Source organism: Notothenia rossii, assembly GCF_949606895.1.
Source record: "Notothenia rossii genome assembly, chromosome: 11".
NCBI classification, from domain to species: Eukaryota; Metazoa; Chordata; class Actinopteri; order Perciformes; family Nototheniidae; genus Notothenia; species Notothenia rossii.
The window spans coordinates 59,962,068-59,980,863 of NC_136910.1; the positions used below are offsets into that span (position 1 = coordinate 59,962,068).

General features: G+C 43.2%; 1 protein-coding gene across 1 annotated transcript; it reads left to right on the plus strand.

The window, feature by feature from the left end:
* Positions 1–220: 220 nt before the first annotated feature.
* On the plus strand, positions 221–8,511 carry nkx6.1 (NK6 homeobox 1). The gene is made up of 3 exons (XM_079660248.1): positions 221–916; positions 4,276–4,448; positions 7,711–8,511. The coding sequence occupies exons 1-3, from the start codon at positions 457–459 to the stop codon at positions 7,948–7,950; spliced, it is 873 nt and encodes a 290-aa protein (XP_079516374.1). The 5' UTR covers positions 221–456; the 3' UTR covers positions 7,951–8,511.
* Positions 8,512–18,796: the final 10,285 nt, after the last annotated feature.

Here is an 18,796-nt window from a genome sequence, read left to right on the forward strand (position 1 = left end):
TTGCTGTGCAGCTCATAGACAGATGATCATGTTCTATTATCTCACACACACCTCCTCACACACTCTCCCACACACTCTCCCACACACACACACACACACACACACACACACACACACACACACACACACACACACACACACACACACACACACACACACACACACACACACACACACACACACACACACACACACACACACACACACACACACACCTCCTCTCTCTCACAAACTGTCCCTCACACACACCTCACACACTCCTCCTACTCTCTCTCACACACTCCTCCTCACACTATCCTCTCTTCACACACTCCTCTCTCCCTCACACTCTCCCTCAGTCTCCTCCTTACTCTCTCCTCTCTCCCTCTCTCCCCCCGGATGTCCCGGGCTGAGATGGGCTCTGCCCCCGGCCTCAGAGCTCCAGTGTCCCGGTGTTCCTCCTCCTGGTAGTCCGTGATGTTATCCTCGATGGACGGGCAGAGCTTCCTCCTCGGAACCCCCCCCCTGGCGGCTCTGCACAGCATGGCTCATGAGATGAAGACCCCCCCCCTGTACCCGGCCTTCTCCTCCTCCGGCTCCTCTTCGACCTCTCCGAACCCCGGGGGAGTGGCCGGTTGCTCCCCGGGTCTGAAGGGCTGTTCTTCGGCTCTGTGTTCCTCCGCAACCCCCCACGGGATTAACGACATTCTGAGCCGGCCCTCCGCGCTGCTGCTGGCCGGAGGAAGCGCCTCCTGCCCGGGGGGGCTGCTGGGCTCCGCGCTGGCCCCCCGGTGCCATCCCCCAGGACTGTTCTTCAGCCCCCGGTACCCGAAGCCTCTCAGCGAGCTTCCCGCGGGCCGGACCCCCCTCTTCTGGCCCGGGGTCCTGCAGAGTCCCCCCCCCCACTGGAGGGACGCGCGCTTCTCCTGCTCCCCCCGTGAGTGCAATCTCTTTCTTTTTCATTTCTGAGCAGAAAGTTATTTAAAAACTGGGAGAAAAAAGGAGTTATTTTGTTAAATAAATTCTTTAATTACAATGAAAACCCGAAGCTCCGCGTGGACACGAGTTTATATTTTAAATGTTTGGGATTTATTTTAAAACTTCAATTTCTGCGGAGAAAGTTATTTAGAAACTGGAAGAAAATAGTTATTTATTCCATTCATTAAATCATTGGAATAAAACCTGCTGCCGGGAAACTGTTTCACATGTCTGAGGAAAGGAGAGATTTAGTTAAAAAAATGCAATGATTAGAATAAGACCCTACCCCCCCCCCCCCCCCCCCCCCGTGGGTGGAAACGCGTTCTCATTTCTGAGGAATTAAATTATTTAAAAACTTCACTTTCTGAGAATAAAGGAGTGATTTTATTAAATAAATGCAATAATTAGAATCTAAAGAAGGTCCCAGCGTGCAGGTCTGTTGGCGGCTCCCAGAGTCCACAGAGCTTCCGGCCACCAAGCCCCGCTCCTCTGAACCAGGGAGGCGGGCAGGGAGGCAGAGCGTCCACACATTTAAGAGCAGGTTGAAGACTTTCCTCTTCAGTTCACACTGGTTTTAAACCCCCTTTTATATACATCCTCATGGACCCTTCGTTTTATGGAATTGTTTATTGTACTGTAATTGTGTCATTGCGTTATGTTGCTTTTTAAAGTGGTATTTTCACATTGATCTTGTAAGAGACGTTAGTTGTGTTTACATTGTTTCACATTTGTGTTGACTTGTGAAGCGCTCTGAGACAAATAGGATTTGTGATTTTGGACTATTTAAATAAACTTGAATTGAATTGAATGATCTGTTCCATACATTGAATAAATAGACCCCCCCCCCCCCCCCTCCCCCCCCCACGGGACTAGAAACTGTTTTATATTTTACATGTCTGAGCAGAAAAGGAGTTATTTTGTTAAATACATTGAATAAGTGGAACGACTCCCGCCCGGAGTGGAAACGGGTTTATTGAAATGAGATGATTTAGTTTGAATAAGAATTAATTTATTAACGTTTAGAAATATAAAAGCGTGTTGAAATGATGAGATGATAAATGAACCGGTCGCTCTTAAATACTAATATATTTACATCTAAAATGAATCAGAAACAGGTTTTTATTAAAGCAATAATTATAATTAAATACACTTTGTGTGAAACAGGCTCTTCCTGAAGTCTGCACCTTAACCCGGAGACATGGGTCTCTCGACAGGGGGTTACATTCTCTGGAGGACACGAGACTTTTTAACAACGAGAACAATACGAATAAAATGCAGTAAATATATAAAAGATAAAACCCGTTAAGATATAATAACTAATAACTTGAATAACAGGCTGTTATTTATCCATCAAGTGAAACGCTGTAATCAAAGGCATTTACCCATAATCCATCCTGTCCTTCCTCCTGTTCTTTCGTTATTGTTGAAATCACTGTCTCTTTCTTAATTGTTTTTTTAAATTTCTGTTTCTATTTTTCCTAAATTGTAAATTCACGCTTTTTATTCCTCTTCCTTTTTGTCTCGAAAATGACTTTTTTTTGCACCATTTCTCCTTCATTTCACTTTCAGTCTGAGCTCCGGTTCCCGGTTTGTTTTGTTCCTTCTGCTCCGACTGGACTCTTACAGGCAGGCATTTTGAGCCCCATGAAAATATATCGCATTATTTAAACATTTTTTTCTTAATGTTCTAAAATTCTATTGGCCCCTGTCAGTCACGGGCCCTTAGAATCGTCCTAACTTTTCACCCCCTTACGGCGCCCTGCTTACAGGACTCTTTCTGCACATTCCGTCCCGTGAGACCCTCTCTGTCCTCAGACCCTCTGTCCTCAGACCCTCTCTGTCCTCAGACCCTCTGTCCTCAGACCCTCTCGGTCCGGGTCTCTCTCTCGGTCCGGGTCTCTCTGAACAACACCCTGTCATATCTCCGTTATTCCAGGGAAACACTGTGTTCACAAAGAACTCTCAACACGTGACCGTTTGACATTTCAGTCCAAATAGTCTCTTTTCATTTCTTGCACAAGGATTGGGAATTCCGTTTGTGTTTCTGATGTTCTGCAAAGTGTCTTTGAGCATTAGAAAAAGCGCTATACAATTAAATGTATTATTATTATAATTATAATTATAATTATAATTATTATTATTATTATTATTATTATTATTATTATTATTATTATTATTATTATTATTTCTAATGACCATGTCCCGGTGGACCAACGGAGCTTTATCACGTGTTTTACCCGGTTCCGGTTCTCCTGCAGCTGAGAGAGAACATGTGTTTATTAGATAGATAGATAGATAGATAGATAGATAGATAGATAGATAGATAGATAGATAGATAGATAGATAGATAGATAGATAGATAGATAGATAGATAGATAGATAGATAGATAGATAGATAGATAGATAGATAGATAGATAGATAGATAGATAGATAGATGGATGGATGGATGTTCTTTCTTGATCTCAATTTGAGACATGTTTGCGTATCATCAAAAGAAGGCAATGAATATGAAATAAATCGTAAATGTCCCCGGGACTAATAAAGGTATTATAATAAGAGAAATTAAGACACTAGAAATAAACATTCGAAAATATATATATTTTTTAATTGTTTTTCGTTGTTGTTACAATAATGAGCAGACAGGGTCCTCCTGGGTACAAAGACATGCTTCTAGAAAATATTATAATACAAAACGTACTTGTACACACATAGAATAATACACACATGTATCTAGGCTCCACAGTGTGGGAGCAGAGCATCTATTTTTACTGTTTTTTTATAGGCTACATATGTAGCCTAAGGCAGGGGGGGGGGGGGGGGGGGGGGTCTCTCTCTCTCAGGGTCTTTGGGCCGCTTTGATGGACCTTCAGAGTCCTGGCTCTTCTTCCGTTTACACATGAAGTTAAGAACCCGTGTTCATGAACCAGTTCCTCTCCCCTCAGCTCTGTGTGAACATGGTTTATTCCCTTTCAATATCTTTTTATTTTCAGGTGAGACAATTAGGGACAACACGTGACAAAACAGACAGAACAACAACAACAACAACAACAACAACAAACAACGACAGACAAACAGCAGCACTTGTCATGTTTACTCCCACAGTTATAACCCTTAACGATTGTTTCGTGTGCACGGTGCAACACACACTCCTCCAGAGCTCCTTTCAGGGGGCCCAAGGTCGCTTTACAGAAAAACAGGAATATATCAAACAAAACAAAAAACAGTCAGACAGACACAACAACAAATAAATCAGTTTCTCTCCCTCTGTGTGAGAACATGTGTATTAACCCGTGTCCCCCCCCCCCCCACCCCCCCAGACCACGGCTCGGTGCTGCTGGACCGGGACGGGAAGAGGAAGCACACCCGGCCCACCTTCTCCGGACAGCAGATCTTTGCTCTGGAGAAAACCTTCGAGCAGACCAAGTACCTCGCGGGGCCGGAGCGCGCGAGGCTGGCCTATTCTCTGGGAATGACGGAGAGCCAGGTCAAGGTACACGCACACGCGCACACATACACACACGCGCGCACACTTCTCCTAAAAACACACTTCACTTTCAAAAGATCCAAAGAGAAGAAAACCGGAAATGATAATAATGACTTTTCGTTTAAACACATTAAATCTGATGAACTCAAAACAACATTAAATTAATTACCTCCACATTTAGGAAAATGCTAATTAATCCATTTGAATTTAAACACACTTTTTAAAAACACATTTCCCACGATGCCTTTAGAAACTCTACAGCATGCAGGATATAACACATATTTAAACACATTCCTAAAAACGCGCTTTCCTCCACATTAGAACATGTTTCCTCATCGCGAGGAGGAGCAGAGAGACACGAGCTGTTCTCCTCAGACTCCCAAACATGCGATGCTTTTAAAAACCTGCTCCTTCATCAGTTATCATTTAAACTCTTTAAACACATTTTATCTCATTTCATTTCAACTCTACTTATTCGCAGAAAATGAAAACGAGCTTTTAATTATTTAGCTTGAACCCTCAGGCATCACGTGACCCTGCGGCCTCTGGAACACGTGCAGCGCGTCATTCTGCATCGAGTCCACTTCATAAAGAAGTTTGATTCATATTATGTTGAAGTTTAAATATATTGATTTGAATTCAGTTTAAATTCAACTCGTTGTTTCTGCAGAGCTACAAATACAAGATGCAGAGTTAGTGGCTCCGGACCTAACCCGGGAGAGAAGTGGACTGTGTGTGTGTGTGTGTGTGTGTTGTGTGTGTGTGTGTGTGTGTGTGTGTGTGTGTGTGTGTGTGTGTGTGTGTGTGTGTGTGTGTGTGTGTGTGTGTGTGCAGATGGTGTTTAACACACACTTCCTCCTCAGAGGGTAGATGGTTTCTGCAGCATTAGTTTCGTGGAGTGTTAAAGCAGATCTAAGAGAGAGAGAGAGAGGGGACGGGGAGATCTGCATGAGGGGGTCTTTTCTTTAGTTCTCCAGGGAGTTGATGCAGGAGCTCTGACCCGGGTCCCGGAGCTCTGACCCGGGTCCCGGAGCTCTGACCCGGGTCCCGGAGCTCTGACCCGGGTCCCGGAGCTCTGAGGCTTTATTTCACTAATCCTGCAAACTGAGTTAAATCCTGAAGAAAGTGGATTTATAAAATATATTCAAATGTTCGAAGTGATTTGAGTTTCACTGAGAGTCAGAGCGGGTTTCTGTGAGTGTGACCCTGCAGGAAGGGACTGTGATCATGACTCTGTGTTTAGGGTCTGCATCCTGAGGCTCAGTCTGGAGAGCACTCAGGAGATGTTTGAGTGAATCCGGTAGCCTACATGTTGTATTTCTATCACGAGCGGAAGCAGACCGCGGAGCTTTCTGCGTTAACCGTGAAGGACGGACTCGCTCTCCGGTTGCTCTGCAGGAGGAGACGGACCCCTGCTGGGTTATCAGATCATCTGTATTCTGTATTCTGCACTTAGGAGGAGAAACGATGTTTTTCTGCAGCTGGAAATATAAGTTATATTTTTGTTAAATGGTGTAAAAAAGTAAAAGAAGCATGCTTCATGTTTACTGATGATCTGATCTGGAGACCCATCCATCCAGCAACTTCGGAGTCTGTTAGTTTCTTTAGTCAGTTTAGTTATCCAAGAGTAAACCCGGACTGCTGCACACATTGTGTCTACAGAATGAAGCCTTCTCTTGTCTCAGCCCGGATTCACCTCCTCAGTTCAGTCGCGCTTCTCTTGCAGTTTCTTGAAGTGACGGAAGGGTTTTTGATTTGTGTAAATCCTGCGGAGTTTTACATCGTTTTTCCAGGGAGTTTAAAACGTGCAGGAAGTCTCAGCATCAGGTGTGTGTGTGTGTGTGTGTGTGTGTGTGTGTGTGTGTGTGTGTGTGTGTGTGTGTGTGTGTGTGTGTGTGCATGTGTGTGTGTGTGTGTGTGTGTGTGTGTGTGTGTGTGTGTGTGTGTGTGTGTGTGTGTGTGTGTGTGTGTGTGTTAATGAGCAGGGACGTCCACAGGTACGGGCTAATGTTGCCTTTTTGTCTGACCTGCCCCTCTGGGGCCGAATCAACATGATAAGCCCATAATTAGCGTATTGCTGCGGGGAGCACACCTCGTCAGCGCTGTCATCTGCCCCCAGTCACGTGACTTTGTTTACAATCTGACAGCTGGAAGCAAAGGAAAGCCCTCCGGCCTCATATGGCTCTGGTGATCACACCATGTGTCTGCCTGGCTTTGGAGGCCAATCCCCGGGTCAATCTGTCCCCGGAAATGTCCCCGTTTTTAAATATGCTTATATTGATTTTGAGTTTTCTCATGGCAGTTAGAGTAGGGGACAAACCAGGGGACTTTACTTCCTCTTGACACCGTCGGTTATTTACAAAAAATGTACCTAAATATACTTGTTATTTTGCTTCTGTCTTTCTGTGTCTTTCCATCTGCTCCGTAAACTCCCTGACTCTCTCTCTCTGCTCTTGATCGCCCTCTCAGGAGAACACTTCACTTCCCGCTTCATGTCTCTACTTCAGTTTGACCATCTCTGTTATGAAGTTATGGAATACTAAATAAACAAGTAATTAGATACCTTGCCGTCACTGCGCTCATAAAGAATAATAATAATAATGCGTATTGAACTGGTTTGATTAATTAGTGAGTTATTTAAGGTAATTAGTTAAAGCCCGATTTCATCAGTGTGTCTGCACAGCAGGTACAAAGGGCACATTAGAACAGGACTGTCCCCATTGTTTCTTTAATAGTTTCTAACATTAGATACTTTAATGAGATAAGGACCGCTAAACTAAAAATGTGCCTGAATAACGAATTTAGCAGATGGACATAAAAGTAAACAGAGAGTTGCAATGACCGTGTTGTGTTTTTTTATTTTATTACATTTGTACATTAAAAACAAGTTAGAATTTTCAAAAGGTCTTATGTTTTTTTTTTCTGGGGGGTGAGAACCTTTTTCCAGTTTAGAGGAATAGCCCCTCCAAATGTCTGTGCACGTCCCTGTTAATGAGTGTGTGTTAATGAGTGTGTTATTATATATATAATTGGCAGTTTATTAAAGTAAAATCGTGCAAAAAACAAACCACGTTTATTCAGTTTATCCTGCAAATTAGAGGGAGTTTAAAAAGGACTTCTGCAGATCTCAGCATCAGGTGCGTGCGTGAGTGTGTGAGTGTGTGTGTGTGTGTGTGTGTGTGTGTGTGTGTGTGTGTGTGTGTGTTAATGAGTGTGTGTTTAATGAGTGTGTGTATTAATGTGTGTATTATTATCTGTGTGTTCTCAGGTGTGGTTCCAGAACCGGAGGACCAAGTGGCGGAAGAAGCACGCGGCGGAGATGGCGACAGCCAAGAAGAAACAGGACTCAGAGACAGAGAGGCTGAAGGGCTCTGATGAAGAGGAGGAGGAGGATGAAGACTATAACAAACCTCTGGACCCCAACTCTGACGACGAGAAGCTGCACGTGCTGCTCAAGAAGCACAAGCCCGTGCACGCGCTGCACGGCTCGGACAATGACAGCTCCTAATCTGCACATCAACAAAAATACACTTATTTTTATTTCTGTTATTTTTTTGTATTTCTTTTATTTCTTTTATCGTTTTAATCTTTTTTATTTTATGTTTTCATTTTATTTTATTTGTATTTCTTTTATTCCTTTACTTCCTGTTTCTGGAGATGAACTCGAACTCTTGGAGTTGCACTTTTTCAGATTATAAGGATTTCTTTTTTGCAAATTGATGGATGAAGGACGTATGTTTCCGGTTCGTAGACTTCCGGTTCCAGTTTGACGGTTTTCCGGTTCCGGTTCTTTGGACTCTTGTAAAAAAATACCCAGAACCCCCCGCAGTGATTCTCCGTTTTTTTGTACAGACCAGCTTTCCTTTCCTTTTGTATTCACTGCAGAGACTATAAACTCCAGTGGTCCCTGAACGCACCACCTGTACATACCGCCCCCCCCACATTATTTATATGTGTGTGAAGCCTGTGTGTCACGGCGGGTTCAAATGTAATGCACTTTTATTTAATAAAATCTCAAATGCTTCCTGTTGTCCCCGCCCCCCTCCCCTTAATGAGCTCACCTGGTTAATTAATTAACTCATTCATTAATGACGTCATTGAGTCAGTCATTAATGAGTTAATTTAACGGTCCATCTATCATCGGCTGCTTTCAGATATCACTTCATTATTATAATCATTATGGGACTTCCTGCTGGGATCGATTTTGATTATTTGGTTTTATTAGATTTTGAAATCTTAAATTCAAAGTTTAAGACATTTATGATATTTTTTTAACAGATCAAATTATTATATTTACTTTTTTTTTTTTTTTTTTATAAAACCGAATCGTTTGATAATTAAATAACGCTTAAAGGTGGGTTGGGTCATTCCCTCCAGAAACACTTGTTGTTATATTCCATGGAATGATCTTAGCATCCCGATAGCAATGAATATCTGAAGTGCTTTGAAGCCGTAGTTCTGTAAAAAGCACCAATCATCTGAGCCGGCTAAAGTAACTGGATGGCCTATCTGCCTGTCAGCCTTCCATCTGAGCACAAACTGATCTCGTGCCCTCATTGGTCATGTGCGCGTTCGTGTTTGTTGGAGGAGAGGTTTTGTAAGGAAGTCTGAAGGAAGAGGCAGATTGTTTCCGGTTACGTACTTTCAGATTCTAGCGCACTCGAGCTGGTTTCTCCGTTCCTACCATGGTTCCTTCCTACCTACCCCACCTTTAAAAGAGAGGAGATGAATAGAAATACCACGCGCTGCGGACAGATCCATCGTCGCAGCAGCTGATCATCCAATCAATGCTCAGTCTGTGAATAACACACATTCCATCAAGAAAACCTTAAAATACACTTCTGGAGGTTTGAGTAAAAGTATAAAAGTATTCTCATCAGAATATAGTTAAAGACGGTAAAAGTAGTGATTGTTTGATTGGTCCATTTCAGAATAATATATATGATATGTTTGATAATGATTGATCATTAAAGATCAGGAAATATCAAACAGATAATATATGATGTCACTGCACTGATGAATGTATAAAAGATATGATTATGAATGTAACATTTGACTCTTCATGGATGAACCTCTGATCTACAGGAGGAAGAAGAAAAGAGAAAACTGAACTACTTTGTAGAAAAATGTAAAAAACATTATGAATACAAATCAATAAAAAAAGAGCAAATATTGTTATCTAAAAGAAATGTAAACATGCAAAAAATAAAAATACTGCAAAGACATAAATACAATGAATAGTTTGAGTAAATATGTGGCAGCGCTCTGCCCGTTGAAGAGGAGCAGAAACAAGCTCATGCTAATTCATCCGTCTTCACGCGCCTCGTGCATTTCTCCAGAAGAGAAGCAGAAACACCATCATTATAACAATGACTTTTATTCTAAACACTCTCTTAAAAACACATTACATCTAAAGGATAAAATACTATTATTTATAAGACAAGTGAACGTGAAAAATAAATACTGCAAATAAATAAATACAAAGAATAGTTTGAGTTCTCGCGGGATTTGAATTAAAGCAGTGAGTTATTTCTGCTGTTAGCTGCAGATACACATTAAGTGTGTGTGTGTGTGTGTGTGTGTGTGTGTGTCGTCCATCAGAGAGGCGACACACCTCTCTGTGTTCCAGGTGTAAACCACATGTAACACATGTAGCTGAACACCTGTAGATCATCACCTGTAGCTGAGACCGATGGGCTCCTTTATAAAGAGCCGATTGAGGCATCCATGTTCTACAACAGATTACATACAGGGACATGTGTTTAGGGGGGGAGGGGGTCTTATCTCCCTGAAACAGCCTGCAAGCTGGAGATAAGGAGGAAGGAGAGGGTCTTCCATTATGAGGAGGAAGAGGAGGGGGATCCCTGAGCAGAGCTTCCATTAACCTGCAGAATGACTTCAGAGATTCAAAAAATAAATACATCTCCCTGTTCAGCAGATAATCTCCACATGTTATTAACACCACTAAAGAAACTAACGTTAGGCTGTGAAGGAACTACAGCACGGTCACATGACTTCACGTCTCACCGCTAAGCTAAAGGAGGCTAATGGTAGGCATGATGATGGGTTTACACCTAACCCTTTATTCAAACTTTCCCATTGAAATCCAAGACCCAAGACTAATTTCACACATAGTGTGTGTCGAGCTTAATGTGTGTGTGTGTGTGTGTGTGTGTGTGTGTGTGTGTGTGTGTGTGTGTGTGTGTGTGTGTGTCAGGCAGAGCTCACCTGCTGCTGTTGGAGCATGGAGATGTAATCTGTATTTATTCAGAGATAATCTCCTGTAATGATGTCTCACCTCTACCTCTACCTCTCTCACACACACACACACACACACACACACACACACACACACACACACACACACACACACACACACACACACACACACACACACACACACACACACACACACACACACACACACACACACACACACACACACACACACACACACACACACACACACACACACACACACACACACACACACACACACAATCCAGTTCAACGTCTCTCTTAACATCTGTGTTTTTATCCTTGTGTTATATTTCCCTTCTCCGGTTCTTTATTTTTGTCTCCACTCCGGTTGTTCCTCAGTAATCTGACAGCTCTAGTCTCAAGATGTATCACTTTAAAGCAAAGTAAGCCTGCGTTATGATACATATAAATAAACATGTCAATGAATATTAGAAATATCAAATATTTAAAGTCAGTAAAGATATTGATAATGTGTTGAAATACCAACACATTATATTTCTGTTTTAAATTTGCTTCGTTATTTATTGAGCTTTGTATTATTTTCCTATTTAATCTTCTTTTAAAAAAAGAATGTAATTAATGTAATCATATATTTAAATTCACTTCATTGTTTTTTACTTATTATTATTTTTAATTCAAATCTTTTACCTTTTCTATATTTTATTTAAATATTGTATATTTGTATTTTTATAGTATTCCGTCCCACGGTGTCTCAGTGTAAAGGATCCTCTCTTTTGATTAATGACGATGCAGAGCCGGTCGTGCCCCCCCCCCTTCAGACCCACCCCCCCCCCTGTATTTTATTAGCACTAGCCGCTAAAATAACCTGTTAACACGAATCATAGTGCAGCAATAATAACCTCCTCAATCATATTTTAAAAGTCACGTCAAGCCGGCCGCAGTAATTCATCTCTATGCAAATACAGGGGGGGGGTCAGCCCATTAGTGAGGGGTTATTAAAACGCATCTCTAGCTGCTTATAAAACACTGAGAATTATAGCAACTATTAGGCGAACATATGGACAGCATGCACTCTGCAAATAAAAGGCAGACATAAAGTGTCAGGTCGGGGGGCTCAGAGGAGATGGAAATCACCGCCTGATTATACATGCATTCAGAGGGGTCATAAATAAAGAGCACACTGAGACGGTAATAAACTGCATTAATGGAATTAAAACAATGGAGACGGATCGCTGAGGAGCCGAGGGTCTGCAGAGACACAGCGCCACGCTTAATATGGGCAACACGCTTAGAACATACGAGCAACACGTTAGGAACATATGAGCAACACGTTAGGAACATATGAGCAACACGTTAGGAACATATGAGCAACACGCTTAGAACATATGAGCTACACACTTAGAACATAAGAGCAACACGTTAGGAACATATGAGCAACACGTTAGGAACATGAGCAACACACTTAGAACATATGAGCAACACGCTTAGAATATACGAGCAACACGTTAGGAACATATGAGCAACACATTAGGAACATATGAGCAACACGCTTAGAACATATGAGCAACACGTTGGGAACATATGAGCAACACGTTAGGAACATATGAGCAACACGTTAGGAACATATGAGCAACAAGTTAGGAACATATGAGCAACACGCTTAGAACATATGAGCAACACGCTTAGAACATATGAGCTACACGCTTAGAACATACGAGCAGCACGTTAGGAACATATGAGCAACACGTTAGGAACATACAAGCAACACACTTAGAACATATGAGCAGCACGTTAGGACAATATGAGCAACACACGTAAAACATTTGAGCAACACGCTTAGAACATATGAGCAACACGTTAGGAACATATGAGCAACACACTTAGAACATATGAGCAACACACTTCGAACATATTAGCAACAAGTTTAGAACATACGAGCAACACGCTTAGAACATATGAGCAACACATTAGGAACATATGAGCAACACGCTTAGAACATATGAGCAACACATTTAGAACATATGAGCAACACGCTTAGAACATATGACCAACACATTTAGAACATATGAGCAACACGCTTAGAACATATGAGCAACACGTTAGGAACATATGAGCAACACGTTAGGAACATAGGAGCAACACACTTAGAACATATGAGCAACATGTTTAGAACATACGAGCAACACACTTAGAACATATGAGCAACACATTTAGAACATATGAGCAACACGCTTAGAACATATGACCAACACATTTAGAACATATGAGCAACACGCTTAGAACATATGACCAACACATTTAGAACATATGAGCAACACGTTAGGAACATAGGAGCAACACACTTAGAACATATGAGCAACATGTTTAGAACATACGAGCAACACACTTAGAACATATGAGCAACACGCTTAGAACATATGAGCAACATGTTTAGAACATACGAGCAACACACTTAGAACATATGAGCAACACGTTTAGAACATACGAGCAACACGTTAGGAACATGTCTCAGTGTCTCTCAGTGTGTCTCAGTGTCTCTTAGTGTGTCTCAGTGTGTGTCAGTGTCTCTCAGTGTGTCTCATTGTGTCTCTCAGTCTGTGTCAGTGTCTCTCAGGTGTGTCTCAGGTGTGTCTCAGTCTCTCTCAGTGTGTCTCAGTGTGTCTCAGTGTGTCTCAGTGTCTCTCAGTGTCTCTCAGTGTGTCTCAGCATCTCTCAGTATCTCAGTATCTCTCAGTGTGTCTCATTGTCTCTCAGTGTATCTCAGTGTCTCTCAGTGTCTCTCAGTGTGTCTCAGTGTCTCTCAGTGTGTCTCATTGTCTCAGTATCTCTCAGTGTGTCTCAGTGTCTCTCAGTGTGTCTCAGTGTGTCTCTGTGTTTCTCAGTGTGTCTCAGTGTGTCTCTGTGTGTCTCAGTATGTCTCTGTGTGTCTCAGTGTTTCTCAGTGTGTCTCAGTGTGTCTCTGTGTGTCTCAGTGTGTCTCAGTGTGTCTCAGTGTGTCTCTGTGTGTCTCAGTGTGTCTCTGTGTGTCTCAGTGTCTCTCAGTGTCTCTCAGTGTGTCTCAGTGTGTCTCTGTGTGTCTCAGTGTGTCTCTCAGTGTTTCTCTGTGTTTCCCAGTGTGTCTCCGTGTGTCTCAGTATCTCTCAGTGTGTCTCATTGTCTCAGTGTGTCTCCGTGTGTCTCAGTATCTCTCAGTGTGTCTCAGTGTCTCTCAGTGTGTCTCCGTGTGTCTCAGTTTCTCTCAGTGTGTCTCAGTGTCTCTCAGTGTGTCTCAGTTTGTCTCAGTGTCTCTCTCTAGGTGTCTGAGTGTGTTTTTCAGTGTGTCTCAGTGTGTCTCTGTGTTTCTCAGTGTGTCTCAGTGTCTCTAAGTGTCTCTCAGTGTGTCTCCGTGTGTCTCAGTTTCTCTCAGTGTGTCTCAGTGTCTCTCAGTGTGTCTCAGTTTGTCTCAGTGTCTCTCTCTAGGTGTCTGAGTGTGTCTCAGTGTGTCTCAGTGTCTCTAAGTGTCTCTCAGTGTGTCTCCGTGTGTCTCAGTTTCTCTCAGTGTGTCTCAGTGTCTCTCAGTGTGTCTCAGTTTGTCTCAGTGTCTCTCTCTAGGTGTCTGAGTGTGTCTGATTGTGTCTCTCAGTGTGTCTCAGTGTGTCTCAGCGTGTCTCTGTGTCTCTCAGTGTGTCTCTGTGTGTCTCAGTGTGTCTCAGTGTGTCTCTCAGTGTGTCTCAGTGTGTCTCAGCGTGTCTCTCAGTGTGTCTCAGTGTGTCTCTGTATCTCTCAGTGTGTCTCTGTGTGTCTCAGTGTGTCTCTGTATCTCTCAGTGTGTCTCAGTGTGTCTCTCAGTGTGTCTCAGCGTGTCTCTCAGTGTGTCTCAGTGTGTCTCTGTATCTCTCAGTGTCTCTCAGTGTGTCTCAGTGTGTCTCAGTGTGTCTCAGTGTCTCTCTCAGTGTGTCTCAGTGTGTCTCTCAGTGTGTCTCAGTGTGTCTCAGTGTGTCTCTCAGTGTGTCTCAGTGTGTCTCAGCGTGTCTCTCAGTGTGTCTCAGTGTGTCTCTGTATCTCTCAGTGTGTCTCTGTGTGTCTCAGTGTGTCTCTGTATCTCTCAGTGTGTCTCAGTGTGTCTCTCAGTGTGTCTCAGCGTGTCTCTCAGTGTGTCTCAGTGTGTCTCTGTATCTCTCAGTGTCTCTCAGTGTGTCTCAGTGTGTCTCAGTGTGTCTCAGTGTCTCTCTCAGTGTGTCTCTCAGTGTGTCTCAGTGTGTCTCAGTGTGTCTCTGTGTGTCTCAGTGTCTCTCAGTGTGTCTCAGTATCTCTCAGTGTGTCTCATTGTCTCTCAGTGTATCTCAGTGTCTCTCAGTGTCTCTCAGTGTCTCTCAGTGTCTCTCAGTGTGTCTCATTGTCTCAGTATCTCTCAGTGTGTCTCAGTGTCTCTCAGTGTGTCTCAGTGTGTCTCTGTGTGTCTCAGTGTGTCTCAGTGTGTCTCTGTGTGTCTCAGTATGTCTCTGTGTGTCTCAGTGTGTCTCAGTGTTTCTCAGTGTGTCTCAGTGTGTCTCTGTGTGTCTCAGTGTGTCTCAGTGTGTCTCTCAGTTTCTCTCAGTGTGTCTCTTTGTCTCTCAGTGTATCTCAGTGTCTCTCTCAGTGTCTCTCAGTGTGTCTCAGTGTGTCTCTCAGTGTGTCTCAGTGTCTCTCAGTGTGTCTCTGTGTGTCTCAGTGTGTCTCAGTGTGTCTCTTTGTCTCTCAGTGTATCTCAGTGTGTCTCTTTGTCTCTCAGTGTGTCTCTCAGTGTGTCTCAGTGTGTCTCTCAGTGTGTCTCAGTGTCTCTCTCAGTGTGTCTCTCAGTGTGTCTCAGTGTCTCTCTCAGTGTGTCTCAGTGTCTCTCAGTGTGTCTCTCAGTGTGTCTCAGTGTCTCTCAGTGTCTCTCTCAGTGTGTCTCTCAGTGTGTCTCAGTGTCTCTCAGTGTCTCTCTCAGTGTGTCTCTCAGTGTCTCTCAGTGTGTCTCAGTGTGTTTCAGTGTGTCTCTCAGTGTGTCTCAGTGTCTCTCAGTGTGACTCAGTGTGTCTCTGTGTCTCTCAGTGTGTCTCAGTGTCTCTCAGTGTGTCTCAGTGTGTTTCAGTGTGTCTCTCAGTGTGTCTCAGTGTCTCTCAGTGTGTCTCAGTGTGTTTCAGTGTGTCTCTCAGTGTCTCTCTCAGTGTGTCTCTGTGTGTCTCTGTGTCTCTCTCAGTGTGTCTCAGTGTCTCTCTCAGTGTGTCTCTCAGTGTGTCTCAGTGTCTCTCAGTGTCTCTCAGTGTGTCTCTCAGTGTGTCTCAGTGTGTCTCTCAGTGTGTCTCAGTGTGTCTCAGTGTCTCTCTCAGTGTCTCTCTGTGTGTCTCAGTGTGTCTCAGTGTGTCTCTGTGTCTCTCAGTGTGTCTCTCAGTGTGTCTCTGTGTCTCTCAGTGTCTCTCAGTGTGTCTCAGTGTCTCTCAGTGTCTCTCTCAGTGTGTCTCAGTGTGTCTCAGTGTCTCTCAGTGTGTCTCAGTGTCTCTCAGTGTGTCTCTGTGTCTCTCAGTGTCTCTCAGTGTCTCTCAGTGTCTCTCTCAGTGTGTCTCAGTGTCTCTCAGTGTCTCTCAGTGTGTCTCTGTGTCTCTCAGTGTCTCTCAGTGTGTCTCAGTGTCTCTCAGTGTCTCTCTCAGTGTGTCTCAGTGTGTCTCAGTGTCTCTCAGTGTGTCTCAGTGTCTCTCAGTGTGTCTCTCAGTGTCTCTCAGTGTCTCTCAGTGTCTCTCAGTGTGTCTCAGTGTCTCTCAGTGTGTCTCAGTGTCTCTCAGTGTGTCTCAGTGTCTCTCAGTGTGTCTCAGTGTCTCTCAGTGTGTCTCATTGTGTCTCAGTGTCTCTCAGTGTCTCTCAGTGTGTCTCAGTGTGTCTCAGTGTCTCTCTCAGTGTGTCTCAGTGTCTCTCAGTGTGTCTCAGTGTCTCTCAGTGTCTCTCAGTGTGTCTCAGTGTCTCTCTCAGTGTGTCTCTGTGTCTCTCAGTGTGTCTCAGTGTGTCTCAGTGTCTCTCAGTGTGTCTCAGTGTCTCTCAGTGTCTCTCAGTGTCTCTCAGTGTCTCTCAGTGTGTCTCAGCTGCTGCAGATTCCTCTCTGTTCTGCACTCATTTATTCCCCGCGGATCATTAGCTTCTCAGATCTGTTTCTGACGCTGATGATGCACTATGTCTCTGAATGCATCCCATAATGCACTATGTCTCTGAATGCATCCCATAATGCACAGGGAGCATTACAGATCTGAGACACATGAGGGAACAGCATTAAAGAAAGGAGAGGAGAAATGAAGCCTGACATCACTCAGGAAATATCATAAACAGGAAGTCATGGAGGACGGTAACGAGGCTTTTATGGGAAAACGAGTATTGCTTTACCATCAGGCACATGTTCAGGACTATATATCTGTCTGAGCATTACACTTGGTAACAGCTGCACAGCTTTTAAATAAGTGAATTGAACTACAGTATATGTTATTGTATTACATATATCTTCTTTTATTGTATTTCTTTAATTCTATATGAATGTTTCCTGCAAATATTTATTAGCTATGAACTTTATTCTATATTGGATCAGAATACCTGTATCCGTCCCACAGAGGAGACGTCATGGTTACAGCAAAGAGCCAGAGACGGGTTCATATCTCAAGAAGCATAAGAAATATGAAAGATGTACAAGATACACATCCAGTACCAGTAGCCCCTCAGTGAGAGCAGCCGGGGGGCGTAGAATACATTGCTCTATTTACGGTATACGTATATTCAACATTTTGCACAACAGGAGTGTTATAGTCTTTGTAGCATTTCCCTCCGAATAATGGTCGTAGGCTTTACTGATGAACCAGAATGTATTCAAACTCCAGAGCTTGAGCCTCTTCGGGGGGTGCTAACATTTAAATATGCAGTCCGTTCTTCTCTTTCTCCGCCGTTACATAGAAGATATTACTTTCTCCGTCACGTTGTTTTCAAAAGCTACAACCACTTCCTGTCAGCCGCGTTAACTCGCCTTCAAAATAAAAGCATACAAATGAAACAGGAAGTTCACCTAAATTACATTATAACATATATAAAAAACTGCAACGAAAGCAACCAAAAACAATGCAACATCCCCTTCAGTCTCAAATAACACAAATTAGGTTATCTACAGTCTTTGTTGTGTGTGTGTGTGTGTGTGTGTGTGTGTGTGTGTGTGTGTGTGTGTGTGTGTGTGTGTGTGTGTGTGTGTGGGGGGGTCTCACATTTTATTTTCTCGAGAGCGGGAGGAGAGCGAGAGGAGAGCGAGAGGAGAGTGAAACCGTAGAAAGGGTTTAGTGAGCGTGTGAATTCAGACTCAGATTCAAACCACGGTTAATCACATTATATTTTGTTGTTATTTTAAATATCTAAAAGCCTTCACAGGAACCAAACCCTCGCAGGTATATGTTATATAAGTGTGTGAAACCCATAGAATAGAAAGTTGTAGATCTTATGTTTAGGTTAATACAAATAAATAACCTTTTAAATAATAGCCTATGTAAAAAGAAAAAAACGGATTGGACCTTTATTTTGAACGCTGTGTTTTCATTGGTCAATCAGACACACCTGTGTGATTGAACAGGTGAGGGGGCGGGGCCTAAACACAGGTAGATGTTCCGGTAACCGAAGGAAAACTGACGGGAGACATGTGATTTAAATAATAAGAAGTGTGTTTTAAGAGTGAGCAGCACCTTTTCCTGGGGAACAGAGGGAGGAGACGCTCCAGATGCTACACGGAGCCATTGTTCACCGGAAACGCGTCTTGCTGCTGGCTTAGGGGGACCCGACGTCCCCGTTTGTATTGGCCTGTCCCTGGTTGAAACTGTCCCCGGTTGAAACTGTCCCCGGTTGAAACTGTCCCCGGTTGAAACTTTCCCCGGAAATGTCCCCGTTTTTTAATATACGTTAAAATCACATAGCAAGGTGAAATAAAACGTTTCATGTGATGACACACTGGGTAAACAGAGTATACTGCTCATTCTTCTTCTTCTTCTTCTTCTTCTTCTTCTTCTTCTTCTTCTTCTTCTTCTTCTTCTTCTTCTTCTTCTTCTTCTTCTTCTTCTTCTTCTTCTTCTTCTTCTTCTTCTTCTTCTTCTTCTTCTTCTTCTTCTTCTTCTTCCTGTCTC

Coding starts and splice junctions, on each gene's coding strand:
- nkx6.1 (XM_079660248.1), top strand. CDS start 457: ATGTTATCCTCGATGGACGGGCAGAGCTTCCTCCTCGGAACCCCCCCC. Junction 917..4,275: donor GCGCTTCTCCTGCTCCCCCC/GTGAGTGCAATC, acceptor CCACCCCCCCAG/ACCACGGCTCGGTGCTGCTG. Junction 4,449..7,710: donor TGACGGAGAGCCAGGTCAAG/GTACACGCACAC, acceptor GTGTGTTCTCAG/GTGTGGTTCCAGAACCGGAG.